The 20,387-nt window shown below is 44.3% G+C and overlaps 1 protein-coding gene across 5 annotated transcripts in view; it reads left to right on the top strand.

Moving 5' to 3' along the window:
* Positions 1–20,387, top strand: part of dachd (dachshund d) — a 102,978-nt gene that overhangs the window by 63,199 nt on the left and 19,392 nt on the right. For 3 of the 5 annotated variants that reach the window (XM_055504990.1, XM_055504989.1, XM_055504992.1), the window contains 4 exons: positions 5,850–6,002; positions 18,337–18,510; positions 18,629–18,772; positions 18,867–18,998. In XM_055504990.1, coding sequence (XP_055360965.1) covers positions 5,850–6,002; positions 18,337–18,510; positions 18,629–18,772; positions 18,867–18,998 — 603 coding nt within the window. The remainder of the gene's footprint in view (positions 1–5,849; positions 6,003–18,336; positions 18,511–18,628; positions 18,773–18,866; positions 18,999–20,387) is intronic. The other 2 variants (XM_055504991.1, XM_055504993.1) reach the window with 1 other exon arrangement.

Below are 20,387 nucleotides of genomic sequence, written 5' to 3'. Positions count from 1 at the left end.
TTGTCACACACACACACACACACACACACACACACACACACACACACACACGCCTCCCTATGAGTGGCCTCCCCGCAGCTTGTCCTCGAAATGGCAACCAGTCCAAAGTGACACATGCACCCAACCACCAGACACCAGCCGCTCGCTCGTTTACCAAAAACAGATCTTCTGCTCAACCCCCGGAAACTAAGAGGGGGAGAATAAATTGGAGAGGAGATCTTTTCTCTCAGATTATTCCAGTAGATGTTGCATTTTGCCTTGAGTGCATTCTAATTAGTGCGATTAAATCCACTCCACTGGTATATGTACATAGGCAGTGGTGATGCTAAAGCAAGCTTATCGCCACAAGAATCAACAACAACCGTTTGTGCCCTAACTTCCCCGCGGGCCAAGTCTTATTGCGACTAATGCTTTTGTTCTATTTGTGACTTGCTTCATTGTGGTTGCTTTGATGTTGGCTGTAAGTGCTCTGATTTGCATATTTTGCTCTTCCTCTCGATATGTCTTTAATGATATTGTACTGTCAGGACCTCTTTGAATGCTCGCTCGGCGTACAGTACACATGGTTTTCAGCCACGTATTTACTGTGATCTGGGTTCACCACATGTGATTATCTTTCTACACTATTTCCTCCATCTTGTAATAAACAATCAGCAAGATTTTTTTATTTTATCTTCAGCACAGCAGCATCAGTCGCCGGTTTAAAATTCCGTATTAAACACAAGTCGGGCCATCCTTGTGATTCAGTACAATGGTGGCTCACAGGCTGGTGCTTTGAACTCTGGGAATAGGCTGAGGTCACCGGCTATCTGGGCTGTAGTACAGAAGGCGAACTTAAAGGCTGAAGTGAACACAGAGAAGGACAATGATGAGAAAGACCCGTGTTATTTAGTGGAACATAAAGCAACAGAAAAGCCTTTTGATATCATCCCCTTTAAGCCCAGAGGGACTCTATGATCTTGACATTTAGTCAGGGTATTCAGAGGGCAGAGATAAAGTAATTGAGGTTTTTTGGTCTTGTTGTAACTGCCTTAAGCTTCCTAACTGTGGTGAGACAAAACTTTTCCATTAATTTCTGGGTTATAATTAAACCATTTATTGTTTTGATGATGGTATTAAGTGTTAAACGTCAAGGAAGTTTCAGATTTTGACAGATTAATAATAACCATAATTGACCACACATAAGTTAGCATCTAAGTAGGCGACTAATTGATCTTCCTGTCGTGTCCAAATGTTCTGATTGATGATAAAACGCCGACACTGAGAAACTGTCTTAAATAGTTACACTATCATGTCATGTCACATTAGTTCATTTTTCACATGAGTTAGCGGCTGCACACACAGATGGAAGACGGGCCGACGGCTTCTTCCGAGGCTTCAACAAGTCTCCGCATAAAAAGCCACTGTAATTTAGGCTACAGAGAGGAGGGGGGTTAGAGGGAGAGGGGAGGGAGGGGGGGTCACCCCATAAAGCCTTAACGTTCGCTTTCTGTCACTTAGGAATGGTTGGCTCAAGCTTAGATTTGGCAGAAGAGCTCACCTCCTTGTATTCAAGGCTGTAAATCTGGTTAAGGAATTTACCTTTTAATGCAAACCATGTTCAGCGAATGTGTTTTTAATTAGACACAGGCATTAGACTGAAATCATGCTAGATTAGAACCAATGGCCACGTCCAGCAAATCGGTGAAAAGGCCTCGTCTTCACACTGTAAGAGAAGCAGAGAGCCCACGTGAAACACATTGTTAACATATGTATCTTTGCCCTTGACACGGGCTCCATTTAGAGAAGGATGTCTTAATATGCTTACTGTAGGGTTCCGTTTAAGGAAATACCCTCGCACACACGCGTGTGTGAACGCACATGCGTGTGCGTATGTGTGCGGGCTCCTGTTGGGGCCCCTGGGGGAGGGGTTACGCTGGAGCTTTTCCAGTTGCTGATGCATTACAGGCAGATTGGCCTCCAAATCGGATTATTTGCTGTGGACTGACACCACACTGAGATGACATCTCCTTTAAAGTGGAGAGGGCCTCCACTCACACTCTGGCCACTACTTAAGCAGCAGCTTCAATATAATTCATTTAGGTCCTGGATATGGCTTCAACCTTTTGAATGCACGAGGACTGCATTAACCATTAGAGAAATGAATGTCACCAGCATCCAGTACTTTACTGATAAGAACAATGTCTTGTAATGCTGGCTGGCTCTCCTCTCCTCCTCTGTATGTGTGGATAATTGTAGGTGCAGACATATTGTAATGTTTATGTTCTTTTAACATACAATTAGCTTCATCAGCTTCTAAAGTGGATCATCTAATCCAGCACCACTTCAGGCTGCTTTAAAATAGATCCAGCATGCAGCAGGTAATTTAGTGTCAGTTCTTTGTGCTGTCACCCCCCCTCTTTCAGTCCACTGCTTGTCATAAGGTTAGCACGCTCTGTAATTGATACTAAATTTGTCATGATGTGTAGCACAGTTCAAGTGGTGTACCTAAGAGTCGCGTTGTTCCCAACCCCGGTTTGTGGCTGCCGCGCCGCCGCCAGTCCATGCATAAAATTAGGCAGCCATGCTCATTGACATGGAGTGTCTCCTCTCTGCTTATCCTGCTTCCCCGATAAATAAAGTGTGTTTTCATTGTTGCCCGTGGTGCAGTTCCTAACAGAGACAGCACAGAAACACAGCAGATAAGCTCTGCTAGTTTGCTTTTTTTCCCTAAATCACTGCTAGAGAAAGTCGTAAAAGTCAGTCTTTTGTGCACTGATGTGAAGTTAATCTGATTTTAATTTAATTATACGAGTTGGTTGCGGAGGGCACAGGCATTGGGGTGTTTGTTGTAGGAATGTTCTGACATTGGCGCAGGTATGGGGCAGCTAGCATGTTAATTAATGATGAAGATCCTGACAATATGCAGAGGCATGACAGCGTTAAGCCAGTCGGCTGCTGCTTCCTTTGCATATTAATAGATCCTTCATTATTATTTAATATGACAGCTGCTCCAAGGGCTACCATCAGACCTTGTCTCTGTTATTTGCTGTTTTGTGCTCCCCATGTGACAGTGCCATGCTATTCTCTAAATGTTGAAATGTTCCCTTTTCTGTTGCCTGACTGGTGTGGCTCTCTACATGCGGCCGGGATGCGCTGTTTGTTTTGTGCTCGGGAGGATTCTGACTTGCCCGTGTGTCTATATGAGGAAGTGTCTGAATGTAAAGGTGACTTTGAAAGAATATACGAGGCTCGATTGTTTTGTTTGCATAGTAATGAATGCAGATTAGCACTGAGTGGGACTGGTCTTGTTGACGTTTAAACTTCTAGTGGCTTAATAGACTTGTTGCTGGGTGCAGGCATCTCCCAGACTTCCTTATTACATTCATCGTCTTGGGGTGTGTGTTGTATGGATATGACAATTGATCTGGTGAAATGAAACAATTATCAGAACAAAGATTTCGATTTATAGAGTGTGTCACTTAGTCAAACACAGGGTGGAGGTTTGGGCAGAATGATAAATGAAAAATGGAAAAGTGATCATTTTCATGTGTTTCACAATAGTATAAATCAATTTCTTAGCCTTTATTTACGCAACCCGTATTTAATCAAAAGCTGTCACCTCCTCTAGCATGGACTCATTTACTTGTTTCTTTTTTTTAAGCTTCGGTCCAGTTTGCTGGACTGAGAATGAGGAAAATACATTTTTAAGACGCCCGGGCTGCAGTGCAAGTTGGAGAGCATCAGAAGGCACCGCTGCGGCACTCCTTTGAGCGGCACCTGATTTGTGGGGGGAATTTATCACACAAACAGCCCAGAGGTGATTTCAATATTTACTCGGCAGTCTGTTCTGCATACGTCTCATTTGGAAAACAGTTGACTCTTGCCCATTATACACAAATGAAGGCTGACCTTCAGACTGGGCAGAGGCCACATTCATTATGTGGAGAAGTATCACCTTCTTATGAGGCAATGGCACCCCCCCTCCCCCCGTCCCCCCATCCACGCTGCCTATGCATATGGAACAGCAGCCAGGGCCCATTGCAAACGAGAGTTCCCTCGTTGACATGATGTATACTGTACGTCAATATGGTACTGATGTATTTTAAGATGCAAACAAGGCTTTAAATTATATGCACCTCCATGTCAGCGGCTCAGAGTGACTCTCGCCATCTGCCTATCAGCTGGGGAGGAGAGGAGCGGGTACCCGGGCTGGTATGATCCTGGGTGTGCGTGTAGGTGTGTGCTTGTCGGCGTGTGCTCGCGCGCTTCCGCGTGTCTTACGGAGACACATGTTCGATTTCCACCGCTCCCCGTGCCCGTGTCGCCACTCAAACGCGCGGCTAATAGCTGCTCTTCAGTCCCATCACAGAGACGTGACAGCTTAGTGATGATAAACGCAGACGCCGCCTTGTTCTGCGTCCAACGTAAAGCAAACCCGCATATCAAGTGTAAACAGCCTCTGCAAAAAGCCAGGTGATGTATTGTGTTGTATTTAAGTGATATAGTAGGAACATATTCTTTTTTTAAGAACCATGGGACTCTCCTGAGACACACCTGGGCTGGAGCTTTAGCGCTGTCTGTCCCTGCTGTTTGAGACCGACCTCATGAATAAAGATTTAAGTCACGTTCAACACACCAGAGCCCTAAAACTACCACAATGACAAACTAATGTTTTATGATCTCTGCAGTGTGCTCAGCGTATGCGCGTCCATAATCTCAGACTTACTATCAATCATATGGAGTCCATTTTGATGAACGTGGGCGACCGTGTCAAATATTGCTATGGCAGTATATATCCAGAGATACAGTTGGAGCGTAAGTGTGAGTGATTGTCAGTAGGTATTTAAGCCTGAGGAGAATCTATTAAAATATTTGAAGATATCTGGCGTGCCGTCAGAAAGTTTGAAGTGGCTTGCCTGCCGATGGATGCATCGCATTTGCTCTGTATAAACAGCACAAATATTTGTGCAGGTAACATAATCTGCAGAGGCAAATTGACTTTATTTCTATAGTAGCTCTTGTAAATACTGAAGAAGGATTGTTCATCAGGTTGGATAAGAAGTTAAAGATCACTGAAGGAAAAAGGTCTTACATTAGGTATTTTTTCATATGCTTAGCTTTTATTTTATTATCTTCCTTATTTTGACACATTTAAAGCCATTTACAAGCAATTAAAAAAATCAGAATCCTTGCTCCAGTGTTTAAAGCTTTCCATTCTGCAGTACCACTGGCCTTGACTCTCAGAGGAGCCCTCACATAATAAAGCACTACAGGATATAGATGTGAGGAATTTGAATACCAGAGTTGGGCATTATTCAGGGTGATTTGATCTGATGAATAAGTTAGAAGGTATCCTTGAAATCCACCCCATAAAGAAGTTTTTAAGTTCTGCGTTTGTACCTTTTTCACCTCCAGTTTTCACTTCTTCACATTGTATAAGCCTCCGTTATACTGTGTTTGTGTGTGGGTGTGGGTGTGTGTCTGTGTATATGTTGGACACACAAAATGTTTGCATTATGCACTTTTGTTGTGACTGCATCTACATCTTCCATGGTACAAAAGCATCAACATAGTTATAAGGAATGTTGTAGTAGGTGAAGCATTCATAAAAATCATGTGCTGCCACACGCGCAGGGATCCATCCCAGCTTCAGGATAACCTGGTGTGAAGAGATCCACTGTCAGAAGATAAAAAACTCACAGGAGCTTAAAATTATTCATTGTTTTATTTATTTATTTATTTTTAATTCTTTCATTGTGTTTTAGTGTTTCGCAGGGGCCACTTTTCAGGAAAGGCTTTTGCAGGTGCAGCGGCTCAGCCCCAGCCAACACGTAGCAGTCTGTGAGCGTTCTGCCTTCTCTCTCCAGGCCTGACAGCAGCGGCGGCAGCTGCTGCCAACGCAGCCATCGCAGAGGCCATGAAGGTCAAGAAGATCAAGCTGGAGGCGATGAGCAGCTACCACAGCAACGCCAACCACCACGGGGCCGACGGGGAGAACGGAGACCTCAGCTCCAGCGTCGGTGAGGACGCCCTTCACAGGCACACGCTGTCACAAACAACAGCGCAGTCCAGCTCACGCGCCAGAGAAAAACAAGCCATAGACACAAGCACACCTCAAGACTTACAACACATACTGTGAGAACCATCGTCTAAATCCATACTTAGAATAAAAATCTTTTCTATACTAATTACGGTCATGATTAGTAATATTAGAAACAAATATTATGAATACAAGAAATTTAGATTCCTGCAGCCATACACGATCTTACAGACTTGATGACACTTGTGACATCGGCTTCGTACAGGTCGTACACACCATAAACAAACACTTGGGCAACTTAAATCCCATTTGCTGCTACAGTAAGTGCTTACGCTTTTGTGCTGAAAGAAAAAATAATAATCTTAATAACTAAGCGAAAGTGTGAACACAGTTTCCCAAAGCTATCAGCTTTTAACAAGGTCTAATTGAATTGCTGTGAGAGCATTGGTTTTTCACCATGTGCCATTTCAATTAATCATTAGCCCGAAAATGCAGAAGGATTTTCATAATATCACACAGAACCACTTAGTCTATTAAAGAGAATAATAATGTATGTTAGTGCGAATTCATGAGCCCATTCCAAATTATAGACCAGATGTAATCCCTGTAGCTTTGGTTTGCTAAATGGGGGTTTTGATTCACTTACAGCAATAAATGGCTGGACTCTTGGAATAGATTCCAACAGTAATACATGACACCACGGAGCTTATGGTGTGTGAGATGAAAACAGGATGCGTTCCTAAGCAGATTTAACAATGCAAAATGCATAAAGTGTGAGGTCATCACTCCAAGAGAATGGAGTGGGTAAAAAAAGAATACGAGCATGCGAGGTCACGGAAATAAAGATAAATGCGAGTACCAACAGCAAGGCTGTGGCAATGGAGCTAATAAGAAACTGTTTTATCTTTTTACAATTTAAATTGTAACCTTGAGTCCACAGCCAGCCACATAGGCTCCCGGTAGAATCATAATTCTGGCAGGGGGGAGCAGCTCTATGTGTGGGTGCATGGGCCACAGCATTAGCTCCCTGAGTGAAATATATGGCAGTGACGCCTCTCGGCCCCATCCACAATCAATTGGATTCTTTTCCTTTAATATTTACTCGCAGCGATGAGATGCTCGTCTGCATGGTGATGAACAGTCTGCCACTGGCGTTTGAAGGTGACCTGTCAGTGAGTATGGACAAATCTCTCGCTCGCAGAAATGTAGAAAATAAATCATTAGGGGCAGGCAGTCAGACAGGGGCCTCTTTCTCCCTCACACTCTCCCCCGGATTTAAATCAGCTCAGATTTATGATTTGAATTAATGCTTCGTTTGGTCAAAGCAATGGTCGCAGAGACAAATGATGTTTGGTACTGAAACCATCCTAATATTGATTACTGGGTGTCGCAGCAATCTCTTGTTTATATCAAGCACTCTCCTGTGACAGGGTGGCCAGCAGGAGTCATCCTGATAATACGCAGGAGAAATATGGCCTGCTCTGCACCACGGGGCCGTGAAACGCAGCCAGCACTGTGCTGTCTTCTCCGTGTAGCCCCGGGCTCTCGCTCACAAGTTTATTTTTAATGGAAGCGTTTTGTAATTTTACAAAAATATGAACTGACTTAAAGGAAAGCGTGGTTATTTAACATTCCAAAAGTGTCTCCCCCTGGCCTGCTTTCACAAACCATTCTGGAGTGTGAATGCCTAATATGTCCAGCTCTCCAGCCTATTATCCAATAGCAATCCAAACTTATAAATCACTTGACTGATATAGCGTGTAGTGGGCAGGAGGGGAACTGTATTTGGCCGTGTCTTTGCTGGGACCTGACTGGGGTATGACTTCATGCCGTTTTCCACAGACGCAGACCACAGCTGCTCTGAGGAAATGGACTGCAGCTTTATAATCATCCAGCTTAATCTAAGACTCGCACAAATGGACGTGTTTACTTGCGCAAATTACGTTACCAGCCACGATAGAAATTGATATGATAATGAGCATGCTTCTGATAATACCACTAAGGACATAGAGCCATTTAATATAAAGCCATTAAAAGAAATCCTCCCCAGGCTAAAATACAGGTGCCTCATCTCAATGTTTGTCTGAGGCATATCTTTTATTGTGAAGAGCTTAAAGCAAAACCCAGCAGAGCCAGCCAGTGAAGGACACTCTGTTCTGTTTGTTGGATTGCCTGTCGCTGTCTTTGTGTTGATGTAAATTGAACAGGCTAATGTTTCTCCCTCACATTAAATATTCATCACAATTAGACCTTCCTGTTTGCATCAATGTTATTAATTATAAGGAGGGAAAAAAACAGCCAGTTTGACGCTCAGCCGAAATAACCAAACAGCCTGAACGAGAGGAGTGAAGGGAAGCAGTTGTAGGAGTGTGTGTGTGTGTGTGTGTGTGTGGGGGGGGGGGGGGGGGGGATAAATGACGAGGAGATGGAGCGATAGAGAACGAGGAAAAAAAAGAGCCAGAGTGAGAGATGTGCGGGGGTGTCGCTCTTTGATTCTCCCTCTCACTCTTTAGTCGGGCAGAGGGAGTCCTCTCACAGCACAATGTGGATTGTTCCCGCGCCTCTCAGGAAATGCCACAATTACAGATCACAGACCAAGCAAAACACGTGTGGCGCTGGGCCTTGAGGGGGATAAACAGCCCACCATTCCCTCCCAGTGCACTGACCCCAACCACAACCTTCATTACTGGGAGAGAAAATATTGTCAGCGGCCCACTAACAAACACCTGCCAATTTCAAGAGAAGGAATTGCTTTTTTCAGCTGCGGAAGGAAAACAAAGTGTTTCTTAGACCCTTAGACAAGGAATGGAAAGAAAAGATAAGGCGGCGTTTACCCCTCTCCTCCTTCTCCCTCTCTCCTTTTTAGTCGGTCTTACTTGCGCCTCTGTCGTCCGCCCGCCCGCCCGCTCGCCGTCTCTCTCTGGCCACTGGGTGCTGCCCTGCCACTCATTTGACTCCTCACCACACAAGTCTAATGGAGCTGAAATCCTGTTTGTAATTAGATATGGGAATTCCACTGTCAACAGCCAGATGATACCACAACATGCCGACCAAACAACTTGCCGACAGACAGCGCCTCAGCGAGAACAGCGGATACCTCGCCGATTTAGCTGCACGCTTGGTTTATTCTAAACCTGTAGCGCCACAGCTAATCTGTTTAAGGAGTTACATTAGTCCCAACGTGAAAGCCTTTTGTCTCGCATCCCAGGCTTCAGTTCAGGCTGGGGAGCGGGGAGCCGCACGCTAGGCTGAAGCCGAACGGGTGGTGACAGGTACCTGGAGTGTTGCCTGACTGAGACTCGAGACCTGAAGAGGTTCTGGGTGAGATGATGAGGAAACATCGTTCTCCCTTCTCAGGGTCATCAGGCTAATTTCTGCGCGCCCCACCCTCGCGCTCGCAGCCTTGCGTGTGCGTTTTGCGCCTGTGAGTGTGCGTGCACGCATGCTCGCGTGAGAGCGAGAGAGAGGGGGCCTTGGCCCCTGAGAGCGCTCTGTGAGGAGACCACAGCTGTACACTCCCAGCAGCTAATTGGTCCTTATCTAGCTGTCCCATTCATCTTCATTTTTTACCAATTACTGAGCATTATCTGTGTTCTCAGTTGGGTATGGGACTTAATCCTTTTTGGTTAAGCTGGTGCTACAGCTTGCAAATTTCAAATGGTGGAGGGGGGTGAAGGAGGGGAGGAGGGGGGGGGAAGGTGGATGGGAAAGGGGAGGGGAGCACAGAAGTCATAGCAAAAACAAACTCTGAAACTTTCCATCATCCCCCTCACTGGCAGGAAGCAATCAATAAACAATGACATCACGCGAAGGAGAGGGGAAAAAATGGAAGAGATCAATTATTGGCATTATAATTCAAGTCCTTGTTTGCAAACGTTGCAGCCTCATTGATTAGACTGTTCTTGTTGCACTCACCATTATTGACCTGTTAAAGCCATATTTTCTCATCATCACCGGCTTTACGTTCGCGGTCACAGAGATAACACTTTAAGGGGAGTCATTAATTATTCACAACGTATTCATTTTAAATCCAAATCATCCTGTTTACTCTACAAACAATACAAGTATAGTACATTGCTCATCCAGAAGGTACATCAAGACGCTGCAATCTGGGGCAGTTAGCCCTAATTTTCTGAGATCAATGCATAACTAGGCTCCTCTCTATATGGGGTCTGTGCTTGGCCACGCTGCAGAGCGGAGTGGAGTCAGCCCGGAGACTACGCGCTAATTACTGGAGTGTTTACTGCTCTGCTGGATAGCATTTGTAGCGTTTTGGATCCCACCAGTGAGTCAGTGCGATAAATAAGACATTAGACGACAGCGTATGTGAATAAAGTTACCGTTGATGGAAAATGATAGTCGTCAATCAGAGGAAGAACACGAGTCTGCGATGGGTCCGAACGCGGGGGCCGCGTGCGCGTAGCCGTACGCCACGGAACGCGCGGCACCAGCAGACACACAATGTCATTCACGTCACGGCTTCTATGCACTTCCACTTCTGCACTTTGATAGGGATGTGTTTGGTCACACTCTCTGCGCCAGCTGTCAGCCCGGCTCCACTGCTGCGATTTAATTAGTCTGTTTATGTCCCTTCTAATAATAAAAGTCTCTGGGTGGAAGGACGCATCCGGCTAGCCTGGCGCTACAACCTGCTAGCCGAGCTAGCGCTGGTGGCCGAGCGCCGCCGAATGTGGGCCACGGTGGAGGATGGTAGCGACTTCCTGCTCCTCCAGACAGAACAGTGGCCCTCAGGCTCAGCTCTAGTATCACCCCCTACTCAATCCTAACCTTAACCATTAGGGGATAAAGCACATACTGACCTGATATGAGTGTCTAGGGGCAACTTCATCCATCTTCCTCTCGAGTTCTCTTGTGGGAGCCTTTGTCGGCTGAAGCTCTTGAGAGAGACTAGATTGTAGCCATAGGCTGAATAGAATTCATTTCATGAACATAACATAACACTTCTTTCACCGCAACAGATTATTGCCTTGTCTGACTTATAGAACTACCTTGTAGGTTTTGTTTGGATTTTCTCTATTCCGATATGGAGGCGGCGCCGGGCAGAAGAGGGTGTGATTGGGCTGCGGGCGTTTAGATAAAGGGGAATAGTAGTGGTAAGTGAGGCACACGTGAGCAGAGAGACAGAGAGTGGCAGAGCAGACAGACAGCCTTCCAGCTTGACTGAAGAGCTTGATGGGTCTCTGTCTCTCTCTTGGGCTTTGGCCCTCACCATCTCTCTATTAGTCTGCCAGGCTCATGGGAGCCAGGTGACAGATAAGTGAAGAGCGACACACACATTTTAATAGACATTTCAAAAGATAAACCTGATAATGATTTCTCTTTTTAATGAAGTCTAATGTCCTCGTTCTAATTCCAGTTGCGTCGGCTGTTAAGCATCAGAGTAATACTTGAATATGCACGATTGGGAAATTGTGAGGCACACTGATGTAGCTGCAAAACACACAAACCCAGAAATAGATTACAATAACAGGGGGGAATTGATTAAACATTATTTCCGTAATGATCCATATCAAGTTCTATCATCTTTGAGTGGCAGCGGCGTCACGGAAAGAAAGAGACAATGTGCTAGACAAACCTCATGTCATGGAGATACAGTATTTGTCTGATTGTCTCATGCGGTTAATTCACAATTGCGGCAGCAGAGCTATAAAAAAACAACTGACCAGTCGAGTTGTCATCTCTCATCAACATTAGGCCTCGTTCTTCATTAATTGGATAGATTAATTTGGAGCTCTTTGATGCGGGGGTGATGCATGTGTACCGCTGTCCCCTCCTCACTATTCTCTGTCAGGTTGAATTTAGCCAGGGAAGGGGCTGACCTTTGAAAGTGAAGAGATCAACACAATTTGAAAAGACAATGTCACTTGGTGTAAATGTGATACGTGTAATAAATGACATTCAACCTTTCAGTGATGATGAGCTTTCGCAGGTTGGAGTAATGTGAAATATGCACAAAGTGTGATGGCAGAATGTGGAGCGGTTCCCACATACGCCGCTAAGATGGTGCAGCATTAGAGCCTCGCGTATCATGTACTCTCATTCCACTCAGATTATCTCTAAGAGAATGCATTAGCATACAGTAATAATATTACTGTGTACACAGTAACTGTAATGACAACACACTGATGACAACAAGGAAATGACAACCTCCTATATTGTGATTACACAGTAAAAATGTCCTCGCACTGTGCGACAATCAGGTGGAAAATCAAAAGTGGGAGCAGTAGAAACCGTTGGTTCCGTTCCTCAGAAGCAACTGAGAGGTGTTCCTCCTCGATTATGATACAGGAGGCCTCATCCGAGCAGAGCTATCAGCCAAACGGGGCCCAGACATCTTCACCATCACACAGCCTCTCCTCTGGGACCAAGATAAAGAGGGAGAGAGCAAGCAAGTTCAAACAATGTTAAGGAATTTCACAATCTCAGCATGTCCTTCACAGTGTGAACAAACACAGGAAGGTATTTCATGATAAATTGTGTTTAGAGTCCTTAACAAAACAAAACTCATTCCAGCGAAGAAAAAGAAATGACCTCAACATAATGTTTTATCAAATCTGTGTACTTAAATATAATTAAATCCAAACTAATGGCATTTTCTGCACTGTAGCGATGTGCAACTCGCACAGCCGTCACATGCATCATACAGTTCACCTTGAACTCATTAGCACCGCAACTGTAAACCATACACTACATTACTGATTTTCTCTCACGGGGTGAATGTAATGGAGGCAGCGAGCGCGCAGGAGGTAGTGATGCTAATTTTGTAATTAAAACAGATGATCTGATGACCACATGCAAACCGATCCCTCCTCTCCCAACAAAGCAATATGACGGCAGAGTGGGCCGTGATTGATAACACTCGTCAATATATTTCATTCCAGGAGCCTTAGTCAAATGACAACTGGTTGTCATTGACTGAAAGCAATCTTTTTAAAAGGGGAGCCTTTGCTAAGTATCAGATGAAAATGATTCCTCTGTCTGCTTGGGTGTCACTGTCTGTAGGAGCTTTATTGATTGGGCTTGAATATATTGCACCCGCAGTAGTAACAGCTGCTAGTAATATCTTCCCTCTTCTTCTGCTCTCCCCTTCTGCTCGCAGCACTTTCCGTGCCACGGCTTATTGTCAGCGATGGGCTGTTGCTGCTCTCACACCAGTGCTGCTGTAGTTATGAAGAGTGATGTGTTACAAATGTAAAGTGAGCCTGGTTCCGACCCAAATTAGAGAAGCGACCGGCGTTGGCTAATGTGTCCTGAAGGCCTGGCGGTCCGGGCTACCCCCAGCCTTGTGCATAAATGCATTAGCTAAACCTACCATTGTGTTACACTCGCCGTTATCAAGCACAAAGATGTTGGCATTGGCTGCTAAAGGTCATTTTCTGTAATGAGATTTGCCACATGCAAGCATATGGCTTGATTATTGCCCCGTGCATTAACATTTTCAGCAAAGACACAAATAGACAGCTAAAACGGGGGCTTGGTGCGGGTGGGGCAGCGCAGAAACGTGTTTAGCATTTTCCCTTCCGAAGATGGCAAGAAGTTTTTTCACAACACATCTGTCACAGAGATGATTGATCTTTCAATTTTCATAAGGAATGCGTGCCATTAGAGCTGAGGATTTAAATTATCCTATAAAAGTTGCCTGCTTTAGATTTTATACACTTAAAGGACAAACACCTCTGTCTGTCTCCTTGATAATTTCTACCACATGTTACACTCCAGTGGTTTGCTTAGGAAAGCAATTATGTTACCTCATCAAACCAGAAATGTTTTCTTATCATGGTTTCTCTTACTTTACATTACATTAGGCATCTTGGCAAGAAATCTTAGCCCACCTGAATGATTGGAAAGCGCTTCTCCTAATTGTGGAACACATTTTGTTTGTTTGTACGAATTGCCTTGAAATCTATCCAGTCATCGTGGGTTTTTGAAATGTAAAGCATGTGTTTGCGCGTTCTTATGCGCGTCTGGCTCCGTGTGTGCGCGTACCTGCGTGTTTTTGTGTTTACCTCTGCTTGTCGGGGTGCACGGCAGCGGCGCGCGGCACATATTTAACAAAGGCAAGATGTTTGCTTTATTATCAGCATTAACTGCTTAAACACAAAAGGCTTTAAAGTTTGGTTCAGTGACACTGAGGGGCTGTGGGTGGCTACATCAAAGCTCGATACCTTCCTCTCTCCCCCCGTTTTAATGAGAAACAGCACTCACCAGCCTTGACTGAACCTGCCATCTGCGTGCGTGTCTGTTTCTCTGTGCGTGTGTGTGTGCGTATGTAAGCATGCACTTGTGTTGTGTAAAGTGGCAAAGCAACATATTTATGGAGGCAGCGCCTTGTTGTTGCCGTAACGGCTGTAAGGTTTCCTCCAGCTCACATGGCAGGGGTACTGATTTCAGAGAAGATTAACAGTTATAGCAAAGATGAATAGCTGATTAGCGCGAGGCAGAGACTTCTAAATGTCTCCACACTTTTTCACGAGCCGTTCATTTCCTTGCGGGACGGGTGTGCAGGCCCTTGATACAACCACAACAAAGGCTCCTTGTGTGTGTGCGCTACCGTCTCACCTTTGTTGGAGAAATACATACACGACATGGGGGCATTTTACAAGCGCAATTAGGAGGAAAACTGAGATTGTTTTGCAGCAACGGACTGCATATGCATTGTGCAGCGAGTCAGTCCATTTAGGCGCCTGACAAGAATGGTCCTGTTCAGTTTGACAGATCAGAGGAGGAAGAAATATCTCAGCGCCATGAAAACCAAAGGCTTAGCGCTGTGCAAATCAGCTCTTTGTCTTATTCAATTCAAATCAAAGGATAAGCAGGAATGTTTGTTTGACAACAGCATTTACAATGCATTGTTCTAAAGCCCAGAGCCTCCCAAACAAAGACAGATAGGCTTTAAACAAGTCATTTAATTAGCACCGGATCCCCAGCTTTGGCTGCGCCAACCAATTATACATTCCTGAGGCATGTGCAGGTCCTATTTCACGGGAGCGAAAGGCAGATCCTCTCCAGCCCTGTCTCTTACAGTACATCTCTCCCCTTCCATTTAAGAGAAGGTAAATAGCCCAGACAGACAGCTTCATTAGCCAGCGTCTGAAGAGCGCGGGGCCGATTGTCGCTTAAATAGTGCGCTTTTACTGCAGGCCCAGCCGGCGACCTCCGATCAATTACAGCTGACATTATTGTTTGTCGGGAGCTTTTTTCCTGGACAGAGTGAGTAAAAAAACGAGATCAGGCCTGAGCTTTGGCTGGAAATGTAATCTTCCCCCTCTCTTTGGTTCTTCTGCTCCACAAACAATAAATCATTCAGTTGAAGAGATAATAAAGTGCCAAGTAGGAGCTAGTTTAATTTTTGTCAGGGGAAATCTGTCCACAACAGAGTTAAGGGTAAGGGGACTGGCTGCTACCTCCGCAGCGCTTCCACTGACAGCGGCTTAGGTCCTTTTTTCTTATTTTCTACTGTAGGGTTAGACGGCCACAAAGGCTGAAGTCCTATTTAGATGAAGATTAACTGCAGCACAAATCACCGCAGGTTATCATTCCTGTCATCAAAATAAATTACTGGTCTCTTTTTAATCATTTTAAAACATTCAACATTCAATCTTTTTCGATGCGATTCCTTTTAAGTATTGGACTTACCATCAGCCGTGCAGTTTGATTCTGATGTAACAGCTTTTTAATCATGTTGTTACCAAGGGCTGTTTTAATTCATACAATTCATCCCGTGCGATTCAGATCTTTGCTTATCCATGCGTGAACTCCCAAGCACTGCACAACATAATAGCTGAGCTGTTTATATTGGTATTAAGTGATTTGTAGTTTTAATGATGGTAAATAGGAGTTCACCTTTGTGGGTCCCTCAGGCTTACTTCAGGTAAATTACTCCAAATGCATTGTTTATGCCCTTCAGGAGAGGGGGGGCTTGTGGGAATTCACCTCACATCAGGTCTGAACTTTTGTATCCGAGATAAACAGAAACTGACAAATATGTTTCTAACAGTTTGCCCACTGGAGTATCTACACACTATAAGTGATTAATGACTGACTAATGTGTGTTGATTTAGTTTTTAGAGAAGATTTACCGCAAATCACACCAAGACAAACATTTTTGGGGCTGAGGTTATTTGTAATTCTCTCGTTTAGCAGTAGAACACCGAGCAAGCGGGGCCGAATTGCATATGAATGAAACAAAAACACTTAACTGCCAGATTCCTTGAATAAACCCATATCCTCCTCACCTGGCTCCTTTCAGCTACAAATAAAGGGTTCAGAAGCCCCTCGTTGGTCGGTGGCACATTCCCCTACAGTGGCCTGAATGGGCCTTTATGGGAGAAACACAGCTTTAAGATGGGGTGACATGAAAGGGGCCGGGCAGCCGCTGAAAGCGAGACTAATACTCCTTAGAGCGGACACAGGCCTGTTTGTCCAGCCTCCCAGCTACGGCGGCAAAATTCATACGCCGTCGAGTGCTAGACGTAACAAAGAGACAAGTAGAACCACGCAATTAGCGGGCAGAAGCGGCTGCCCACCTCGTTTACATGCGGGGTTCTTTAAACGCCCTAAAAATTTACAACCCAAGTTGATGCGCGCGAACACGTCGCGCTGGGTTGGACTGAATGGGTGTAACGTATCCACCTCAAAGGCAGAATAAGTCTCTTCACTCCGGCCCTTGAGTGGCCTTGAAAGCCTGATAGGTAGCCCAGACCTCTCCATGTTGTCCTACAGTAAGTACCCCCGCAATCAGGCCCTCTGTGGTGTTTTTTAATTGAGCTCAGCCTGCTGAGTAGTAATTGATTCAGTCTGAGCTGCAGCGGAGGCGCTGATACAAGGTGCTGCTTGGCTTCCGCCGTTCTTTAATCTCCCCTGCTTTATATTGTTTGGGAATACTTGCCACTGAGAAACTGCGTGCAATCTTTCTTATGGAAATCAATGCTTCTTTTGGAAGGTGGGGAATGACAGAGAGGAGTACTTCTCATGTCCTTTCATTTTTCAACCAGTGTCCTTCTCTTTAGAGGCGCCGCCATGCAGATCTCCTTGCCCTTTGGCTACTGATGTTTTGTCAGAAAAGAAGAGTGGAGTTGTACTGTGGATCAGCTTTCTGTAGCACTTTTTTCCCTCTTTCTTTCACACAGCTTTTTTCCCTTGAACCAGGCTGCCAAGGAAGAGAGAAAAAAAGGAGTGAAAAATCAACAGAGAGGCTCAATCAGATCCAATAGTGTCTGTGAGGTTTTCTTTAAAGCATTTGAGGAAACGCATCTGAGTGTTGGAGGAATGAGACCAAACTGTTCCCAGTCACTTTTGATCCTGCCAGTTCAAAGTCCCCATAGAGCAGAGGGGGGGTGCCGTGGTTGGGGAGGTACAGACACCTAGCTTTGACCTTCTGTCTGCGCTTGTGTCCTTTGAAAGTTGGCTTGTTTTCATTAAGCTATTCAGAAGCGCGCTGCAGCGCCGCGGCTCGACTAACTGCCAAACCCCTATGGTATCTTTATTAGACATTCTTTACATTTTCAGACTGCTAATGTCTTCAATTCTCCCAATTAGGTGTCTGTTGCTAGACAGAAATTGAATAATTTAAAACATTTGTAAGATAGCTCTGATGTTGTAATGGAATAATTTGTGTGAATATAAAAGAGAAAGAAATGAAAATTCCATTATTGCGCGGGCTGAAAATGGCTTTACTCTGTTTCGTCTGACTCTCCTCTCGTTTTGTCTGGTCTGGAATATAGGCTACTATAATTAGCCTCAAGTCATTGCCATACTGGCGGTACTTGTTTGTCATTAGCACATTTAACTAGTCATTTGGGTAATGGCTTTCAAGATTTCCTTTGTTTTTGCAGAGATATTTGTTATATGTAAATACTGAGAGAATTTCCATAATGTGGCCTTTTTATTCCTCATAGAATAATTGATGCATATTTATTGCTGTGTAAAGTTTGGTCTTGAAATGACTGTGTATATAGTTATCGTAGCTATTTTCTTTATTATCATTGCAGTAGTATCTATTATTAACATGCTGTATGTTGTTAAACATTAATGTGTATTATGTTAACATAGAAAGATACCCGTGAAGCAATTAATTTGAATTATTCCATTTTATTTCTCGTGGATGGAAGTGTAAAACTTTAGTGTTATTGGACACCAATTTTAAAGGGTATCTCAGCGGTGGGAATTACTGATTGCTGAATTAACAACAGCCGGTTTGGAGTTTTCATCTGGAGACTCCGAAGTTTCCCCTGTGAATATCTTACTCATAATATGCATCATTGAGTAACCAACGACCTCTTCATGTGTCTCAGGCTTGGAACTCCCCTTCATGATGATGCCACACCCCCTGATCCCAGTCAGCCTGCCCCCAGCCTCTGTCACCATGGCAATGAGCCAGATGAACCACCTCAGCACCATAGCCAACATGGCTGCTGCAGCACAGGGCCAGAGCCTGCCCTCCAGAATGGTCACGTCTGTCATAAAGGTAACTTTTAAAGCTGAAAGCATGATGTGGCTTGAGAGTGGCCTGCTCCTTTGTGTGCAGCATGTTTCGCTCCATACTGGATGTTTATTTTGGGTGTGTGTTGTTTTTGTGGCTGCTGGGGCTGCAGGAACGGGTGCCGGACAGTCCTTCCCCTGCTCCATCCTTAGAAGACAACAGGAGGCCGGGCAGTCACCCGTCGTCCCACCGCAGCAGCAGCGTGTCCAGCTCCCCAGCCCACACAGAAAGCTCCTCAGACAGGATACGTGAGTCCCACTTACAGTGACACAGAGAACCCATGTTGGGTTTCATTTGCAAGACAGGAATGTGAATTTTCCCATTTTGTCTGTGCTTCTGCAGCGATACACCACAATGGCCTGTCCATGAACCAAGCCTTGCTAGGCCTGTCCCCCAACATGCCGCCTGGGCCTAAAGAAGGAGACCTGGCCCATGACATGACCCATGAAGCAAAGAGAATGCACACTGACAAAGGTTTGTCAAATAACTAAAGTAGACAAGGATTTCTACGTACGCACTATTATAGGTTATAATATATATGTTTAAGGCAGTTTTGTGTAATAGCCTTTAGTTTGTAATAATTAATTGTCCACAACAAATGAGAATGTCACAAATAAGTCACTGAACATGAGATTTATGCAATTATTATCATTACGAATTATGCCAGAAAAGACACAAACCCCTTTAAGAAGAACAAGGCAGGTTTGTGAGTGTGTATCCAAGATAGTATCACAAAAGCAAAGTTCCCACATTTAGTTAATGTGTCACCAGCCACACAACATGCTGGGACCAGCGGCCTTTTCAGCTAAATTCAGTGACACTTCCAGCTTATCTAATCACCCTGTAAGTGAATGTACCAAAAACTTATAGTGAGCATTGGATCAAAGGACATTTGAGGCCAGCTTTGTTTTGAGCCATACAGAGGCGATGCTGGTACTGTTTTTATCTTTTGTACATGGCTGATAACATTAACATTAACATAACATTTTCTCATAAGCTCATTGTTAAAGAGCATTTCTCTTAACAGGTTTCTCCAAATAGTAATGTAGCTGCTTCTTTGAGAGGCTCACAACAATTTGAAATAATTTTTCTCCTTTAAATGTTAGTCTCTAAATATGGCAATAAATATATAAACAAATATTTTATGGTAATTTTGTATTTAAGTCAGATTTTGTTTAGCCAGTTATATGCTTTCTTACATAAAAAGCATTTAATACTATAAATCAGTATTTTTCTATCATCCTCAGCACAAAACAAAATAGAAATGTTAACCTCTGCCACTTTGTCCACACTTAATATTTTTATTATTAATTGCTGGCTTTATTTCATAGCAGTTTTGCTGTGCGTGCAAAAAAAAAATTGAAAATGAAAGAAAGTGAAAAAAATGCACTAATCGTGGTGGATTAAATACAATATTAGCCAAATAATAGATTTTCGTATCCTCTGTTGGTTTGAACGGGGTCTCGCCGTGCTGTACCGGGTGATACAGGGTGGGGTGAAGCTGATAATGATATTAAAACCACTATGGAAATCACTGGGCTGCATGTTCCCTGTTGGCAAGTCTGACGTGAAGATCAGTGTTAGACCTTCACTCACAGGGTGTGAAGCAGTGAATAGTAATAATTAGCAGGATCACGAGTTGAATTTATGGGTCACAAACTGCCTGTGCACATGCAAGTGTGTTCAAGTGTGTGTGTGTGTGTGGGGGGGGGGTCTGGGCGAGCAAACACAGAAACGCAAACAGAGGAAGAAGACGGTTTAACCAAGTATCCTCATAATAAATCAGCTGCGTCTTTTCTCAGTAGCAGAATCCTGGCTTCTTAGCTGAAGTGCCTCCTCCACACTCAGATAATCAACACAAAT

This window comes from Betta splendens, chromosome 21 (assembly GCF_900634795.4).
Source record: "Betta splendens chromosome 21, fBetSpl5.4, whole genome shotgun sequence".
Taxonomy (NCBI): Eukaryota; Metazoa; Chordata; class Actinopteri; order Anabantiformes; family Osphronemidae; genus Betta; species Betta splendens.
The sequence above is the reverse complement of the archived record's forward strand: the minus strand, read 5'-3'. Positions and strand labels throughout refer to the sequence as shown.